The sequence below is a fragment of the Phocoena sinus genome, chromosome 9, assembly GCF_008692025.1.
Source record: "Phocoena sinus isolate mPhoSin1 chromosome 9, mPhoSin1.pri, whole genome shotgun sequence".
NCBI lineage: Eukaryota > Metazoa > Chordata > Mammalia > Artiodactyla > Phocoenidae > Phocoena > Phocoena sinus.
Window position 1 is genome coordinate 89,131,701 of NC_045771.1, and position 19,502 is coordinate 89,151,202.

The following is a 19,502-nucleotide window of genomic DNA, read 5'->3' on the forward strand; positions in this document are numbered from 1 at the left end:
AGGTTTTTTAAAATTGTGTTTAAAAAAAAATCTATCTATCTATCTCAATCATAAGATTTACCATTCTAATCCAGTTTTCTTTGCCTAGGTTATTCCTATTTATCCTTCAAATTCAGCTTGAGTGCGGCCCCTTCTGAAAACCCTTTTCTGAGTCCTCAGCCTGGGTTAGGTGCCCTTCTGCTGTGCTACCAATATCTTAGCTCTTATCACATTGTATTCTGTGTTAGCTTATGTCTCTTTTTACAGACTCCCTAGGACAGTGTGTGTGTCTTATTTAATTTTGTATTCAAGGGCACATGTACAGTTGTGCAGGTTACAGACTGCACTAGATGCCTGGCTGAGGAAATGAGTAAGACATGAAGACCATTAGCCAATTGTGCACTCTAGTCCAGGGCTGTATCCAGGCCTTTTTCTAACTTGCACAGAAGTGCCATAGGTGCCAAGCCCTGTGTATCTTCAGGGCTTGTTACAGTGCTGGCACATAGTATTATAGTAGGTGCTCATTAAACGTTGAGTTGAATAAAGACGATGGATGGTTTAGGCAAAGGGACCAGGGGAAGACATGGTGGGGAAGCTGGAGTAATGGGATGTTACTGAATGATCAAGATTGGATTAGGGGGGTTTGCAGTCAGTTTTTAGAGGGTCCTTATAGATACACCTCCTTCTAGATGTAGGTGCTTGGCTTTTAAAGGGTAACTCAGCTCTGGTTCTGCTTTTTATTTTTTTCCCCTTTGTGCACCCATTGGAATAGATTCTACAGTATATAAAGGGCTGAGATCCTAACTCTTAATTCAGTAGACTGTGAGGAACCTTGGAGAATTTTTGAGGATTGTGTCTTAAAAATCACAAAATATTCAGGCTTGAAAATAAGACTCAGAGAAGTTAAGTGACTTGTTCAGGGTCACACAGAAAGTTAGTGGCCGAGCGGGGCCCTGAACTGGCTTTCCTTGCCCCTCCAGTTTTCCTTCTTCCACACCGCCCTTTGGGGAAGGCTCCCTGAACTGAGGCGGGCCCTGGAAGCCCCCAAACCAAATCTTCCCAGCCCTCCAATATGAGTCCCCAGTGACGGTGGGCAGGGGATGGGCTGACCGGAGGTGAGCACACAGGCAGGAGGCTGCTGCAGTCGACGCTCAGCCTCACCCAGCGTGCCTCCTGCCTCCCTTGATCTGTCTAGATGTCTGCCTACTTGAAGTTAGGTAAACTGCCCAGGAGCTTTCTGCTCTTCACACAAGGTCAGTGCTCTAGTTTTTGGAGGCCTTTTTTCACAAGGGCTTATTTCCCTTCTTGCAATCCTTTTGGTTGCTTTTCTTTGGACCCTGGCTAGTTTTTTCAGATTCTTTCAAAACCACCTTCTGCCACTAGCTGAAGAGGGGCCTCACGCATAGCAGGGCTTAGTAAGTGCGTGTTGAGTTGGTGTGACCCGAACATGGAGGATGATCTAACCTGAGCGGTCTCCCTTGAAGCCTTGCCTCCTGGGAGAATTCCTGGTGCTACATCTCACCCTCCTGGGACCATGTTTATCAGTTATCATTTATTGCATTCATGCTATGATCTTCCATGACCCCCGAGTCTTGTTCTGACTTACCCCCCATGAGCCCCCTGCCCAGCTTTCCTCATTTAGTTGCTCTATAGCTCATTTCTAGACTCTGAATAAACGGTTTTAGCCTTTTCCATTTTCAACTTCAGTCTGAGTCTGAAGAGCCATTTCCCTACTTTTTCCAGGAGATTGGGCTTCTCAACCTGTACTCCTGCTTATAGGAGCTCTGTCCTTTGGCACACGTGATAATAATGATAACAATATCATCAAATATTTATTGAACGTGTTCCCTGATCCAGACATCACGCTTCCTGCTTTTATAAAAATTAGTTCACTTCATCCTCACAAAAATCCTGTGGGGTAGAGATATCAGTAACCACATTTTACAGATGAGGAAAACCGAGGCACACCAAGATCAAGCCATTTGCCCAAGGTCACCCACCTGAGATTTGTATACAGGCGGTGATACAGGAAGCACTTACGTCAGGACACCAGATGCTGCCTTGGCAAACAACCTTTCAGGGGCTCTCCGAGGTCACCATAAGAAGGACACTCACGCTACCAGCAGGCAGGCCCAGAGGCCACCAACTGTCACTCTCAGGCCAGGTCTTTCCTCACCAGCTGTGTCCTCTTACAGCATAGAGATCCTAACACTCAAGAGAACAAAGCTCGTCCGTGAGCCCTGGCTGCGTGACAGGTGCCTCCCCTCCTTGACAGCCATGTCTAAACCTCTCCTCTCTGTCACAAGAGGCCCCTTAGTTGATCTGGCATAGTTAGCTCTTTACAAAGTCATCAAAATTGCCCGCGTGCGGTGACAAACCAATCGATGGATGACTTTAGTCCACAGCTTTCCCAGCTATGAACGTAAGTGTAATTAAACGTAAGAAAGTGTAAGAAACGTAAGGAGTGTAAGAAGACATCTTCTGTAGCATGAATTAACAGAAGATGTTTTCTCTTTAGATATATAAACGAACAGAGCCCACACTTATCCCTTGTCTGCCTCCACGAGGCCAGCAAGATAAGGCTAGAGGCTCTGTACTAAGCCGGTCCCTAAGGGTTCCAAGTTGGGTCCTTGGCATTTGAAGATACTCATCTTCTGCTTCCTGTCCTCATTTTCACTTCGGTTTCCTATCTGTCCAACCCACAGGTAACGTTTTTTGACTTCTCGGTAAAGACGGAGATAAAAAAGTGAATTAGGGCCTCCCTGATGGCGCGGTGATTAAAAATCCGCCTGCCAATGCAGGGGACACGGGTTCGAGCCCCATTCCGGGAAGATCCCACATGCCGTGAAGCAACTAAGCCCGTGCGCCACAACTACTGAGCCTGCGCTCTAGAGCCTGGGAGCCACAACTACTGAGCCTGCGTGCCTAGAGCCCGTGCTCCACAACAAGAGAAGCCACCGCAATGAGAAGCCCACGCAGTGCAACAAAGACCCAACGCAGTCAAAAATAAACTAAAAACAAAAAAAAAAGAATTAAAAGCCTCTGATTTTTCATAGTCACCTGCAACCAGCCCTCTCCCACCCCATCATGTCACAGGCGGCGACATTCCCTTTGGATTTCCTTTCTTCCTTCCGTCGTCAGCTCCCAAGTACCTGCCTCTGCTGGCAGCTCCTTCACAGAGTGCAGACCAGGCTGCTTGTGATGGGAAGCTCTGTGGGGAGCCTGCCTTCCAGGGCCCTGCGGAAGGACCAGGGCCTCACTCCCTGCGGGGCCGACTGGCTGTGCTTTTGATGATTTGTACCAACACTTCTGTTCACTGGGGTGGAAAATTGAGAGCAATATTTCCCTGTTACCCTCTTCTTAGGCACAACTTGCCTCAGCTCTCAGGAGCGGAAAGAATTCCCCTGTCGGGCAGATAGTCCTTTAAGGTGCCCTGTTTCTCCTGGTATTTAGGTTTCTCATCTCATCATTCTGGTTTTCTGTGCCTTCCCTCCCCACTTCCCCAGATTCCTGGACAAAGCCACTGGGTAAACACTGTTTCCTGTGGTGACAGGGACAAGCAGCGAGGACAGGCGGCTGCCGGCACCCGACACTCACCATGCTTTGTCCCTTGATCCCTTCGCTGAAAAGATTGTGTGCTGCTTGCCGCTGGAGGCTAGGAGATTGTCTTTGGGCGTTTTGAATGGCTTTGAGGAGCTGCTGGCAGAGGTATGGCCGCTGAGACAGGCTTTCGTTTTCACCTGTACTAGTGATGTCCGGGCATTGGAGGGTGGAGACGCCGGAGAGGGAGAAGGTCTACACATTGAACCGTGTCTTCTCTCTACAGGGGGAGAAAGAACAGAACTCAGCACATCATCTGTAGCAAGTGAGTCACATGCATACGCGTGTACGTAACAGGCAAAGAGGAGAGTGCTGACCTTGCAGTGTCGGTCCCCGAAGCCTCAGCTCTGACTATGGTTTGCTTGACATCATATCCCACCAACTAGCAGTGATTACCTTCTGAATTTCTGTGTCAAGTGGCAAGCTGAACTCACCCTACCGTTCTCGCGGGAGGCATTACGGTCTTCCTGCAAAACCACTGCCACAGGACTAGTAAAGGGGATGCCCGGTGTCATGGGAACGTAGTGAGAGAATCACACAGCCCAAGCCATCCCCAGACAGCCACTCAGAGGCCACATGGTCCCTCGGGGCAGTGGGGAGGGTAGGACTTTTCATATAACAAATTGCAATTTCTCAAACCTAACCCCTAGCAGGAGCACTTAAGTCACAAGGACTTGTGACATTCAGCAGGGCTGAATGAAAGGGTCTTCTACATCCAGAAGATGGCCCAGCATCTGTCCCCACGCCCCTGTGGCCTCTCCAGGGCTCAATGAGGTCCCGGGCCACAGGTGCCGGGTCAGGACAGGCAGGAGGACGTCAACACTGAAGGCAGAATCCACAGGTCTGGGGCCTGGACGTGGGCAGCCCCTTCCTGGGGCTCTAAGAGAATACCAGCGCCCTGGGAGACATGCCCCACTTGTTCACCCTCGTTCGGCTCCTGTGGTCTCGACTTGATGGGCAGGATAAGAATGCTGACCAGGAGAGTAGGTGCACGAGGTAAAGCTCCGGTGTACACCCACTACGGTGGTTCCTAACTGTTACGGGGGAACAGATTTGATCAACGGTAAGGACCCTTCCCAAGAAAAATGCCCCAAAACTCTGCATACAATTACAGGAAGGAATCCTGAACCCCCAAAAGACAAACGGTCTGAAATCCTAAGTCCGCTCTGGCTCCCTCGTACCTACTACAAAGCCCCACATATAGTTAGTGCCTAGTTACTGTGTGTTGAATAAATAAATGAAATTATAACAGATCTCCTGACGGGAAGGACTAGAGATCACAAAGCTGGAGATCTGGGTTGACTGTGATAACGAAGAAGATGGGGGCAGAGAGAGCAGATCCCACTCCCGCTCCCATCTCCGAGCCGAGTCTCACTTTTCTCATTAGTGACGCACTTCTGGCTGCTATGCCAGGCACCCTGGAAAGAAAGGCAGACTGACTATGGCTATGAGGGACAAGCCTTTGGGCTTCCTCTGCGCTTCCTGGTACCAATGGGCTGCCAGTTTGTCTCCAAGCCGACTGACTCTAATCCTGTGATGAGGTGGGAATTGGGGAGCAGGGGAAAGTGGATTTTTGAGGATCATCTGATTGCTGGGTGTTTTTGCCTGACCAGTGTTCATAGGTTGCCTGCACTGAATAACTTTACCAGGGAATCTTTCTTCACTGAATCAGAGGAGACCTTGCATACAGGCTCAGTTCCCAGAGCCACCCTGTTCAAGGATGTGAAAACCAAGAGCTAGTTCCAGGGCCTCTGTTTTGATGTAGTAGAGAGAACCCTGGGCTAGGAGCCAGGAGATCCAGGCTCCAATTCCAGCCACACCACGTTATTAGGCTTATGGCCTGGAGTTCACCACTTAAACTTTCTGTTTCCATGCCTTTATCTGTAAATGAAGTGGGTCTCTAGATGGCCTTGAAGGCCTCTTTCTACTCCATTATCATAAATACAAGGCATACTTACACCTGATGCTTCACTTCCCATCTCTCGTGATTCCTGAATGTCATAGCAATAATTATAGCACAAGTTTTGAAATATTTTACTCAGGCAGGATCTTCCTTGGGGGAGTTCATCCTTTGTAAAGTTGTACTGGTCTTTACAACCCCTCTGACACAGGGAGGAAGCAGCCAGCCATCTCCACCCTCCTCAGGACTGACTGGCTAAAGAAGACCCAGAGGCGAGGTGACTAGCCAAGGTCAAGGTCAGTGGCTATGAGAGGAATGGGGCCTCTGTGCTATGGGCAGGGGCTTAGCTGCTTCTCAGGAAGGCAGGAAACGGGGTGTACTGTGACCAAGATGTGAAGCCAGGGAATTCGGAAGCACAGGACTTAGAATCACTGAAGGTTAGAACTGGATCTTAAAAGTCAGCTCGTCCCATCTGCTTGCTGATGGATGAGGTTATCACTTAGAGAGGTTATCGGTTACCAGCCTGTAGGGCAAAGCTAGTTGGTGGCAGGGTTGAGTTCAGAACCAACGCTTCTCTCTTCAAATCCATAGTTCTTTCTGCCCTTCAGAAATGTCTCGCTCAGCAATTTTTTTTTTTTTTTTTTTTGGCTGAAGTTTCCAAAACTAAAACAAGACTTTGATTTTTACCACTACTGTTTTGGGTTGCTCTGCAGACTTCATTCACTCATTTGCTCTCATGTGCTCAGGGTGGCAGAGGGGGTGGGGGAAGGGATATGCAGAAGTATTCCCCCATTCTGGTGGAGAGATAAGCCTTCATAATGAAGAGAATTTTTATTTTGCTAAACTAAGAGTGGAAAATAATACCAGTAAGCAAAGATAAATCACAAAGAAGCGTGACATTAAGGACAAAATGAATGGGCCAGATCAGGGATTCCCAAATCACCTCCAGAGAATTATGATTAGTGACCCTGACAAGGCGTTCTGCTGCTAAACTCACAGAAAAAATTAAATCAACGGGCCCCTCACTGTTGTGGCCTCTCCCGTAGCGGAGCACAGGCTCCGGACGCGCAGGCCCAGCGACCATGGCTCACGGGCCCAGCTGCTCCGCGGCATGTGGGATCTTCCCGGACCGGGGCACGAACCTGTGTCCCCTGCATCGGCAGGCGGATTCTCAACCACTGTGCCACCAAGGAAGCCCAGAACATTTCTTTTTTTACTCACTATTAAAATATTCTATAGACTGAAGCAATCTTAGAGAAAAAAACCCTTTCCCTCCAAATCTTCTCATTCTCTGTTCATGTACATAGATGCATTAACAAAACAGTAATCAATTGATATCTTGGACTATTCTTTTTCAACTAACATTATTCCATTTATATGTTTCTAATTCCCAAATATTGGTCATTTTAAATGGTTAGGTAATATTTAATCACTGACATCATGCTTTAGATTACTTAGCTATTCTCTTACTACTTACTGTCTGGCTTTTTTTCTTTCTTCCTTTCTTTCTTTCATTTTTTTTTTTACAATTTAGTTAAAAAGGGATTTGAGATTATTTCTTTGAGGTGTAGTTCCCAAAGTGAAAACGGTTGCAATAGTTTATAGCTTTTGCAGCACATTTCTTTCCAGATCGTGGGACAGAAAGACCAAACCAATCTATTGTGCTAATGTTGAATGTGAGTACCACTTACCTACTGAAGTGAAAACAGAAGATCACTGTCAGGACATTCACACAGAATTAAATGTCCACTACATCAATAACAACCTAGGTGATTGATGTTGGAACAGCAACCTCTGGTCTCACCCCTTCTGTCCTTTGGCCAATAGTAATAATAACTTATTAAGACTTGCCCATGCGCCAAGAACTCTACTAAATACTTGAATTACCTTGGTAATTACCTAGTATTTAGTTCTTACAATACCCTAAGAGAGGTACAATTATTATATCTGTTCTACGGATGAAGAAACTGAGGTTAGAGATACAAGTTGACCAAGTTCATGGAGCTAGGAAACATTAGATTTATGGATGTCTTCAGAGCCTGTGGTTTTAACTCTGAGCTCTACCACCTTGAAATCCTGGACGATGCTACAGCATATAGGGAGAGCCTGGAAGGCTGCTGGACACCTCCCCTCCCCATTGAGTATGGGCATTTCAGCAGGGCACCTGACTCCCCTAGGGAGAGGGGGAAAAACACCTAATGTGGCAGCTTTTAAGGTACCAGTCAGCCATAGCCTGAGACCTCAACTCCAAAGAAATGACCAAAGAAAGGAAAAACCAAATCCTTTTACTTTTTTGCATTTCCATCACAGGAAATCCAGAGCATGGCCTCAGCCGCTGGCTGTTCTAAGACCACTTGCTTCACTGTGTACAGCCTAACCATCCATGAGGGACTCCAGGGTGCAATCCCAGAGACCAGCTGAGCAGGGGGCTTGCAGACACCATGTGGGGAGCCCTGGTGTCTCCACAATCCTCTCCCCTTACTACTCTCCACTGGGAAAAGTCCACCAGGTTCTCAGGCCATTGCATCTCAGTAAAAATTCAGAACCCTCCCCTCCCCCCATGCTTATTCACTGAGATTTTTTTTTTTTTTTTTTTTTTTTTTTTGCGGTACGCGGGCCTCTCACTGTTGTGGCCTCTCCCGTTGCGGAGCACAGGCTCCGGACGCACAGGCTCAGCGGCCATGGCTCACGGGCCCAGCCATTCCGCGGCACGTGGGATCTTCCCGGACCGGGGCACGAACCCGCGTCCCCTGCATCGGCAGGCGGACTCTCAAGCACTGCGCCACCAGGGAAGCCCACTGAGATATTTTTATACTCACAGCATCAGTGTCCTGCATTTAAAACCTCAGCACAGATGCCTCACGAATGGCTGAGCCGGCCGCCAACACCCAGTGTGGTTCCCTGTACCAGTTTTAGAAAGAACGCATTGGGAATTTTCCAATATGGTGTTTAAGGGATCAATCCCCGCCCCGCCCCTGCCCCCAACAGAGTGTGCGCACCACAGTCACTTGTGGCCCGACACGCTTGTGTAAACTCACTTGGGCTTAGGCCAGCTCCTGGCTTGCTCATTTGACAGTGCTGAGTCTCTTTCAGCCCTCACCTCTTAGAGCAGGTGCTTGGCAAATCATTAGCCGGGTTCTATTTTATCAATGGATTCTATCTGCTTTAGTAGCTGCGGTCAGGATGCTTTCCATAAAGGACAACCCTGAACTCCAAGGGACCTTCCGAAAGTAAACTGGAGGCGGAGGGTGAGGGGCAGAGCACACACCTTGGCCCGGGGAATCATGCAGGAACCATGCTAGCTGTATCTTGCAACCACTTGGTGAGGGGGTGAGGCAGGTATCCCCCCATTTTACAGCTGTGGAAACTGAGGCAGGTTGCATTTCGGAAACCTGTCCAGGGTCTGTTAAGGCTCGGAAGTGGAGACAGCAGGGGTAGCATCTGAGCTGTGGTCTCATTTGCCACAGTTGTAGCTGGGCACTAAATATAGTGCCATGGTGGTTAGAGGGGGGATATTGAATCAGCAGGGGAGGAAATGAAGACACAGGAAAGTCAAGTAACTAAGGCAGGCAGTGAGTGGCAGGCAGAGGCGTGCCAAGCAGCTCCTGTGCCAGGAGTGCCTGTGAGCTGCCCAGGAGCGCACTCCCTCCTTGGGCTGCGGTGCCTCTTTAAAAGCTGTCAGGGGGCTTCCCTGGTGGCACAGTGGTTAAGAATCTGCCTGCCAATGCAGGGGACACGGGTTCGAGCCCTGGCCTGGGAAGATCCACATGCCGTGGAGCAACGAAGCCTGTGTGCCGCAACTATTGAGCCTGCACTCTAGAGCCTGCGAACTACTCACATGCCGTGGAGCAACTACTGAAGCCTGTGCACCTAGAGAAAGCCCGTGTGCAGCAATGAAGACCCAATGCAGCCAAAAATTAATTAATTAATTAATTTAAAAAAAAAAAGCTGTCAGGGGAGGTGTTCCTTCAAGCACGGGTGCCTGTCACCAGTTAACTTATACTAGTTCTTCTTTACCCCTCTTCACCGGCTACCCAGATGGGCAACACACACCACCTGGGGCCCTTTGACAAAAGCCACGGTGGGCCGGTGCCTACACTGCTCAAGCCGGCTCAGCTCTCAAACTCCCCTAGGCTCTGGGTTGATTTCTCAGCCATCTGGTCACTCTGTGCCCATTCATTCAGTTAGGAAGAGAAGCAGCATTCCTTGGGTGCCTACTATGTGTCAGGCACTGAGCAAGCTACTTTTACACCTACGAGCTCATGCAATCGACCCAACAACCCCCCAAAGTGGATACCGTTAGCCTCCTCGTTGTAGATGGGGCAATTAAAGCTTAGCAAGATTATGAAACAAGGCCAAGGTCACAGTGACCTTGGCAGTTAGAAGGTGAGCCCAGGCCTGCCTGGCCCCAGAGCCAATGCCCTTTCCACCATGGAAATACTGTCTTTCTCTGGGATACTGTCTTTCCTCTACACGTAAGCAATACAACTTGTCTGAAGATTCTAACAAAGCGTCTCCCATTTTCAGAGCTGGCCCAGGATACAGCTTTGAAGTTAGATAAGGATGCTTTTTACATCTCCCTCTCCGAGGCATTCCCCCACCCCACCTGTGCTCTTCTATTGGTTATTTATACTAAGGTATACATTTCTGGCATCAACCACTGTTGGGTAGGATTTGGGGAGTCCCAGGGACTTTCCAGGGCCCTGATGTATTTCCATCAGCCCCCAAGGATGCCCTCATTAGACATTTAACCTAACTGAAGGAGAAAACCCCCCCAGCAATATAGACCAGTGGGGAAACAAACACACGTACACACTGCTGGGGGTACTTCCAAGGGATGACAGTTCTCTGGAGAGCAACCTCGTGTTGATGACAACGGTTAAAAAGCATTCACAGGGCTTCCCTGGTGGCTCAGTGGATGGGGGTCCGCCTGCCGATGCAGGGGGCATGGGATCGTGCCCCGGTCCGGGAGGATCCCACGTGCCGCGGAGCAGCTGGGCCCGTGAGCCGTGGCCGCTGGGCCTGCGCGTCCGGAGCCTGTGCTCCGCAGCGGGAGAGGCCGCGGCAGTGAGAGGCCCGCATACCGCAAAAAAAAAAAAAAAAAAAGCATTCACAGGGCTTCCCTGGTGGCGTAGTGGTTAAGAATCCGCCTGCCAATGCAGGGGACACAGGTTTGAGCCCTGGTCCGGGAAGATCCCACATGCCGCGGAGCAACTAAGCCCCTGTGCCACAACTACTGAGCCTGCGCTCTACAGCCCGTGAGCCACAGCTACTGAAGTCTGCGCGCCTAGAGCTTGTGCTCCACAACAAGAGAAGCCACCGCAGTGGGAAGCCCTCGCACCGCAACGAAGAGTAGCCCCCGCTCGCCACAACTAGAGAAAGCCCGCGCACAGCAATGAAGACCCAACGCAGCCAAAAAATAAATAAATAAGTAAATAAATAAAAGAAATCTATTAAAAAAAAAATAAAAGCATTTGATCTGGTAACCTGGTAATTTTAGTCTGGAAAATAGACCTCAAGGAAATATTCCACCCCCCAAGAAAAGTTCAAAGATATTCTCAGCAGCATTGCTTACAATAGTAAAAAATACCATAACCAACCTGGTCTATGATAAAACAACTGAAAATGACGGGTATGAGGGTTATCTCAATTTAAGGAAATGTGTATGTGAGACAATACTACCCAAATTCACAAGAAAATTAAAAATATCACCAGTATATGCAAACACTAATCATTACTTTATAAAAATGTAAAACATTTAACATATATATATATGAATTATAACACCGATAGAAAAGGAAAAAAGGGAAGGATATAGGATGCCTCTATTTTTGTTAAAGTTGTTTTTTAAATCCATACAAGAAAAAAGAAAAACAAACAACAACAACAACAGAAACACTAACACATCCTTAACCAGAGAGGCCAAAGGGGAGAAAACAGGTGCAGATACAAAAGGAGGAAGGAGAGAAAAGCATGTGTTTAAGTCACACCTCATTCATTCATTCACTCATTTTTTAAAGCATCTCTTTGGCACATACCATGCGCCAAGCACCGAAAGATAATGGTGGTGATAAGACAGACACTGCCATAGCCCGAGGGTTCCCTCAGGGAGAGGACACACTCTCCAGGTCCTGGCTGGCCACCACTTGGTCACCCTGAGAGTAGAGAACAGGGTCCCCTCTGAAGGTGGGCTGCCACCTGGAGGACCTGAGGCCAGTGAACAGCCTGCCTGCCCCATGGGACAGAGCTGCCATCCTCGCCTTTTATTGCCCCAGCTATTCCCGTGTGTCTGGAGCCAATACGGTAGTGGAGGGGTTGACAAGGAGTCCCACCTGCATGGTATTAACTTCTCCGTCAGAGTGACCTCGGCCCCAACCACCAACATACCCACTGTGCAAGTCACGTGAGTATAAAAACAGAACCACCACAGCTAAGATGAAAACTGGTGGCTTCCAGCTTTACGATAAGCTGTTGGATTCTACCTTAAGATGGCACAGCTGACACATCCCCACTCCAGGGGCACTGAAGGGACAGGAGTGGCAGGCAGCCAGAAGCTGGGCAAAGCTGGGGTATCTTTGGTGGGAAGATACAAGAACAGGGATTCCCAATGTCTAAAATACCTGAACAGCTGGGCCGAATCTTCCCAAGACTGTCTTGAGGCCACGTCGGTGGCCTTTACCCAGGTGCCTTGGGCTAAGCACATGAAAAGCCCTGGGCCCTGTCACAGGCATGCGTGGTCCACGCCTCAAGGAAGGGCCGGAGGATCCTGGGGCATGATGTCGGGAAGGAGTCCAGGCCACTGTCCACCTGAGACCTCGTGGTGCCGCCCAGGGCTCCTCTTCTTGGGACAGCAGGGCCAGGGCTCCCAAATCTGTATTTTTTTAAAAGATCCCGAGGTAACTCTCTTGCTCTACACAAGCTTCAGGAGTCACTGGAAATGTGGACCAAACACTGCTGTCTTTGGAATCAGAAAGATCTGGGCTCAAATCCCAGCTCTGTCACTCATTAGCTCTGTGACTTGGGCAAATAACTTAACCCCCTGAGCTCCAGTTTCCTTACCTATACAGTGGGAACAATAATGCCCACATCATAGGGTTACGAGTGGGCAGGTGCCCCTATAGTACATTGAGGTCCCCCATCTTAGCACAGGTCCCATGCTGTAATCACTGGTTTACTGGTCTAGGCGTCCTGTCACTGGACGCACGGAGAGCAGATGTCTTGTGCCCTCTCTCGTCCCTGGCATTCAGCCCAGGGTCTGGCCTTGGTAGGCACTCACTACATTCACTGTTGAAGAAATGAGAATGTGAGGATCGATAACACATGGAAGGTGACTGCCCCGGTGCCAACTCACAGTAGGCACTTCACATAAGTTCCCCTAACACATACAACTGTAGGTTTAAAAAAATACAAGCAGTAGCTTTCCTAAGGGGGCAGTTCCCTACCTTCTCCCTGCCTCTGAATTAAAACTATCCATTTACAAGAATCCTACAGGAGCACAATTGTTTAAGAAACATCGGCTGAGTAAGGAGAGGCCAGGGCTGCTTGATTCCTGTCTGTACCGACCTCCAGTTTCAGGAGTGCAGGCCACAGTCTCTAGAGGTGCACAGTCCCAGCTCACTGCGAAGCTCGCGGCGTCACCCAGAAGAGGCTTTTGTGGTCCGACGGCAGTCACTAATAACGGAAGCATTTCTGTTCTCCTTGGAGTGGCAGTTGGCAGTGGCAAACAGGAAGCTGTCTTGAAGTAGGGTGTGGTTCTGTCCTCTCAGTGTACATGTACGGAGACACCACTTGTTTTTCCCCCTCCAGTCCCCTTCTCTTTCCCTCTGCTCCCTTTTTTTTAGGAGCAGAAGGTCTGAATTATTTCGGGGAAAACACAGCTTTTTACAAGATTGAAGACCAACCATCACCACCATACAAACGAAAACCAAGGGTAGGAAGGAGTCTAAAATACAGCAAGGGTCTATTTCGCTACCATCAGCTACTTGCTGGGGACACCGAGTTAGCCCCCGGCTGTGCGCGAGTGGGCGTGAGCCCTCCCTCGGTCTCCCCGCGGGCACACAGGAAACCAACCCCGCTAGAAACCAGGCCAGGTGCGCTGCCAATCGTGCTCGGGCGCCGCCAGTCCGCCAGCTGGCCGGCCACCAGCGTGGACTCAGGGACCACTGTGTGCACACACCGGACCGAGGACCATCCGCGAAGAGTAAAGAAGGAAAAACCACAGGTTGCCAGTTTCCTGCAATTTTTGAAGTTTGAGTGAAAGAGACCCGAAACATTGCTTAGCACCGCTTGCATATAAAAATGACCAAGAAAAATCAGTAGCGAGTAGATAAATGCATCAAGTGTGTTTGGAGCTGCACATAAGTGCAGAGAAGTGGAGGGGACGAGCTGGTCAGGTTCAGTGCAGCTGCTTCCTGGGGCTAGGAGAGGTGTGCTAGAAAATTTTCCACTCCACTCCTCCCCAGGCCCCCAGGCTGGCGCCTCCAGAAGGTCTGTCCAAAATAGACGGGTCCCCAACCCAGCCTCCTACTCCTGACCTCTTTCCCAGGCAGCAACTCTCCCCGCTCCGCCTCAGCCCTGTCTCAGCGCCAGCCCACAGCCCAAGGGCACCGCCTAAGCTCCACCTCGGACTTGCTGAATGGATCGTGGGCTGACAGCACGCTCTGCTTGCCGTGACCTGGGCCCAGCCCCACGCCATCCTGTGTGGCAAGCGTGCCCTGTGCTCACACTTACACATCCCAGGGAGACAGCCTCGCTGTTTGGATAAGGGGGCTGAGTCAGTGACACGCTGGGCAGCGCAACTCGTGGGAGCCGTTTCCTGGCTCCTGGCTGAGGGCCCTGGCCAGTCAGAACGCACCGCTTCCCCTTTAAGAGAGCACGCCCAGATGCGATTAGGGAAAGGCAGAAAGAAAAGCCCGGAAGGACCAGGGTCGTATCCCGAATTTGGCAGATGAACTTTGGCGCGGGCGCGCGCGCGCGCGCACGCACACACACACGGATCTGAGCAGCCACTGTATGGGAAGGGTCAGGGCCTTCCTGCAGCCCGACAGCACGATGGCCCCTGCAGGCTTCCCCGGGGACCAGGCTGAGGCCAGGGGCCCACGCAGCCTGCAGGGGCCTCAAGCCTTTCTGCTTCCTTCTCCCTCAGGGCCTGTGTGCCCTGATGGGCAGAGTCCACTGCAATACCCAGCACTATGCTTTGGAGAGAGTAGAGACGTCATCATAAAGATTGAAAATTACTTTTGTGGGACATTTTAAGTATGAATTCAAGCGGAGAGTTTTCATTCATTCCTTATATTTAGAAAGTTTATTCCCTGACCTTGGCAAGGGGTAGTAGATTTGTGGGGAGGGGGGATGTCTAAAAAAGACAGTGGGTCCCCAAAGGCCACATGCTGTATGATTTCATCGGTACAAAATAGCCAGCATAGGTAAATCCATAGAGACAGAAAGCAGACTGCCAGGGGCTAGGGAAGCAGGGAGTGGGGAGTGACTGCTTCAGGGGTACAGGGCCTCCTCTGGGGGTGATGAAAGCATTTTGGAACCAGGCAGAGGTGACGGTTGTACAACGTTGTGAACAGACTGAGTGCTAAATTACAATTCAACTGCGCATGCCCCCTGCGCTCAGCACCACCAGAGGGGTGGGCAAAACGCCTAGGCCACCCCTCCGGCCTGACCCCTGGACACACCCCTACCCTCACCTCAGCGAGCGGGCAAGCAAGGGAACCTGTTGCTTGATCTCGTCCCCCCCCCCCCACCCCTGCCCGCTGCAGCAGGGGTCCCAATAAAGCCTTGCCTGAAAAAAAAATTACAATTCAATGCTTTAAGATGATTAATTTTGTTATGTGAGTTTCACCTCCATTAAAAAAAAAACAGCAGTTTAGTGTGTTTTAGGTATTTTTATTTTCTTTTATCTTCTACTAGGATCTCTCCTATGTTTCATCCAACATTTCTTTGTAAAACCTGCCTGTTACCTGATAAATCTTAAGTTGACCCTGGCGGAAGAGTATACGCCTTTTAATAAGGAAAAATAAAAACAAACCCCTAAGAGATAAAAGCTTTCCAAGACTCAGAAGTAAGCCTCTAATGGAGAATTTCAGACTATGGGAGGATGGCATCATCTCAGACCATGGCACGTAAACTGGGCAGTGCTAACTTGGCCTTTGTAAGGCTGTCTCAGGTTGGGACCATCTCCAGCAGCTTGATCATATAACCAAAGCCAGAGACAGGGAGTCTCCCATGGGAGAATTATTCAAGGAGAACATGATTTTGGGTCTCTGACTTTGGGCTTCCTTTTCCCCTGTCGCAGAGAGAGTTTCTTCCCAGAATATAGCAGAATCAGTTTCTGGCTGGGAAAGGGCTATGCCGCTTGTCGAAGCAGGACTAGTTTCTACAATTCCATTTCTTTGGAATGGAGCCACGGGGTATGAGGGGGGTGTGACTCGACCACCCACCCAACCCAGCCCTACGGAGAGGGCTGGAGACAGGGTAAGGCTGTGCGCTGTATCCTCCAGACTCTAGGCAAGAGGGTCAAGGGCTCATGGGCACACTTCCCCTGCTCAGGGGACTGTCAAGAGGAGGCCTGCTGAATGTTGCAATACTCAGAGGAAGCACAGATGAAAGGGCAGGCCCCGTGGCCCAGGAGCCTGAGTCTTTCCAGAGACAGCTGTGAGCAACTTTCTTAGTATCTGTTTGCTGAGAGTTCCAGGATGACCTGGGGGATAGAGATGTGAACAGCTTCCGTGGGCCAGCTCTCCCAGAGCCCTCTGGTCCTGGTGAAGTACCTTCCCTTACCTCTTTCACTGTTCTCTCCTCATCTCAGGTGCCTGGTAATAAGTAGGTGGACTAGGTTTTCAGCAAACAGATGGCTTAAGAAAATAAGATGGGGACTTCCCTGGAGGTCCAGTGGTTAAGACTCTGCACTTCCACTGCAGTGGGGGCGGGTCTGATCCCTGGTTGCGGAACTAAGATCCCGCCTGCCGCGTGGGGTGACCAAAAGAAAAGAAAAAAGGAAAGAAGATGCAATATTTATACTGCTCTGGCATCTGAAAAGCCGCAAGTTTAGAACCTTAATGCTAAACACAAAAACAGGCAGGCTCAACCCAATTAAAAAATAGGCAAAGGACTTGAACAGACATTTTTTCAAAGAAGATAATCACATGAAATGATGATCAACATCATTAGTCATCAGGGAAATGCAAGTCAAAACCACACGATACCACTTCACACGTACTAGGATGGCTACGTATACAAAAAACAACAACCAAGAAAGCCCCCAAATGGAAAATAACAAGGGTTGCTGAGGATGTGGAGAGACTGGAACCTTTGGACACATTCCGTGGGAATGTAAAATGGTGCAGCCTCTACGGAAAACAGTATGGTGGTTCCCCAAAAAATTAAACGTGGAATCACCATATGATCTTGCAATTCTTCTCCTAGGGTACACACCCAGAAGAAATGAAACAAATCCCTGTATGTGAATGTTCACAGCAGCACCATTAGCTATAGCCAAAAGGCAGAAACGACCCAAGTATCCATCAGTGGATGAATAAATAAACAAATCGTGGTATATACATAACACTGGACAATTATTCAGCCATGAAAAGGAGTGAAGTACCGATACATGTTACAACATGGATGAATCTAGAAAACATGATGCAAATGAAAGAAACCAGGCACAAAAAGTCACATATTATATGAATTCTATTTCTATGAAATGTCCAGAATAGGTAAATCTACAGAGACAGAAAGCAGACTGGTGGTTGCCAGGGACCGAGGGGAGGGAGAGGGGGAAATAACTGCTTAACGGGTATGAGGTTTTAGTTTGGAGTGATGAAACTTCTGGAACTAGACAGAAGTGGTGGTTGTACAACACTGTAAATGTACTCAGTGCCACCCAATTGTTCACTTCAAGATGGTTGATTTTATGTTGTATGCGTTTCATCTCAAAAACAAAAAAACCCAAAACTCTGCAGAAAGTGAGGGCCAAGACAATCCACAGACAGAACAATCAGCTTCAGAATAACTGAGACTTACCTTCAAAAGCCTTCTTGGAATCACTTAAAGGAAATAATCTTTAAGTTAAGGTAACTAAGGCGACCAGTAGGAGAGAGCAGATAGGCACTCACTCCAAGTCGGAAGTCCCTAAACGTGGCCGATTCAGGTCCACAAAGAAGTGTTAATTTGTCTTGAACAGCCAGCCGCTCCCACCACCCCACACACGGGCGCACGAAGGCTGCCCTAGCCACTTACAGATGGGACTCGGAGGCACAGCTCCCCTCTGCCAGCCCCCTCATTCCTGATACAGCCATCATTTCCACCAAAGGGGCTCAGGTCTTAGACCATGAAGTTGGGACAGAGTCATAGACTCGCGAAGAGCAAAAAGAAACCCCACAGGTAATCACTCTCTGCTACCCGCTGCTGGCCCCTTCCAGGGCTGTCAGCCTCTTCGGAGCCGTAGCCAAGGGGCTACCCAGCCTGGCTTCTCCACTGCAGGCCCCCGAGCTCTCCAAGTTCACAGCAGGCCAGAAAGCACCACCGCTGGACAATCTCCCCTACGTGAGCTGCTCTGGGATGCCCGCACGTCCATCCCATTTCTGCCCTGTGGGGGTCACCTTGAACCAGTCGAGTTTCCCTTCCATGGGACACCTTGCCAAATGTTTGCTCCCCGAAACCTCTTTCTCTGGGATAAATACTCCCAGACATCTTTTAATATCATTCCTCACTAAAGGTCATTTTCGCTCTTCTTCTGATCTCTGACTGTGCTTTCTAAACTGTGCCACTCAGAAGGGAGAACATCACAGGTGAAGTCTGGGCAGCTCCCAGCTGTCTGTTCTGGGTATCATTCTCCTGTTAAGGCCACTAGACATCCAAGCTAGATTTCTTATTTCTTTTTTTTTTTAAATTATTTATTTATTTTATTTTATTTTGGGCTGCATTGGGTCTTCATTGCTGCATGTGGGCTTTCTCTAGTCGCAGCGAGCAGGGGCTACTCTTTGTTGCGGTGCGTGGGCTTCTCATTGCGGTGGCTTCTCTTGTTGCAGAGCACAGGCTCTAGGCATGTGGGCTCAGTACTTGTGACTCGCAGGCTCTAGCGTGCGGGCTCAGTAGTTGTGGCGCATGGGCTTAGTTGCTCCACGGCATGTGGAATCTTCCCAGATCACGGATCGAACCCGTGTCCCCTGCATTAGCAGGCGGATTCTTAACCACTGCGCCACCAGGGAAGCCCTAGATTTCTTATTTCTGAGGGCTGCATCACCCCTGAGTCTTACTTCACATGCTTTACTGCCAAGCTGCTTATCCACAGGTGTCCTTTACAAATGTCATCTGGTCGGAGTCAGTCCACTGCTCTGGCCTGGGGAGATCTTTCAGGACTCTGACTCATTAATATAACTCTTCTCCCTCCTAAATCTACTGCTTGAAAAATTGGATAATCCCGCCACTAATGCTATTCTTCTTCCAAATCCTCCTTTATAATGTGGAAGGGGACAGGGCCAAGCGGACAACTCGATCTATCCCCCAGGGTGACAGCGACCTGTGAACAGTACTCCAGAGGTGTGACTCTACCGAGCCACCTGCCATTCAGGGCAGGTATGTCACTTGGCCCACACTTCATCTTCACTGGTACGGATCCCATGGATGACTAACAAATGAGGCTGACAACAGCCCTCCTGCTACCAGTGGTTGAAGGACTAAAAGTAAAGCTCTTAGCACTGCCTTGCACACGGTAGGCAATCAAATGTGCCTTTATAACTGACAAGAAATACAATAATAGAAGAAAACCGGTTTTCCAACTCCCAAACTACCCTCCTTACTGGCAACCAAGTATAGACATTAGGCAGCTGAAATCGATACCAAAAGAACCGGTGCCCAAGGGCTGGTGTCTGAATCCCCACACCCTCCTTCCAGAATCTCCATGCTCTGAGGTTAATAATACCACCCTTCCAAGGCTATAGGAAGGAGTCAATGAGATCAGGCATGTAAAAGAGGTTTAAAAGTTGAGTCAGGCTATGCAAACTAAAAGAAAAGT

General features: G+C 49.3%; 1 protein-coding gene across 11 annotated transcripts in view; it reads right to left on the reverse strand.

The window, feature by feature from the left end:
- ATXN7L1 (ataxin 7 like 1) overlaps nt 1-19,502 on the reverse strand; it is a 245,234-nt gene that overhangs the window by 53,852 nt on the left and 171,880 nt on the right. For 7 of the 11 annotated variants that reach the window (XR_004351335.1, XR_004351334.1, XR_004351333.1 and 4 more), the window contains one exon: nt 3,577-3,799. Coding sequence is in view for 5 of the 11 variants with exons in the window: in XM_032642217.1 (XP_032498108.1) it covers nt 3,577-3,799 (223 nt within the window). In the remaining 6 variants the exon portion in view is untranslated. The other 4 variants (XR_004351336.1, XM_032642222.1, XR_004351332.1 and 1 more) reach the window with 3 other exon arrangements.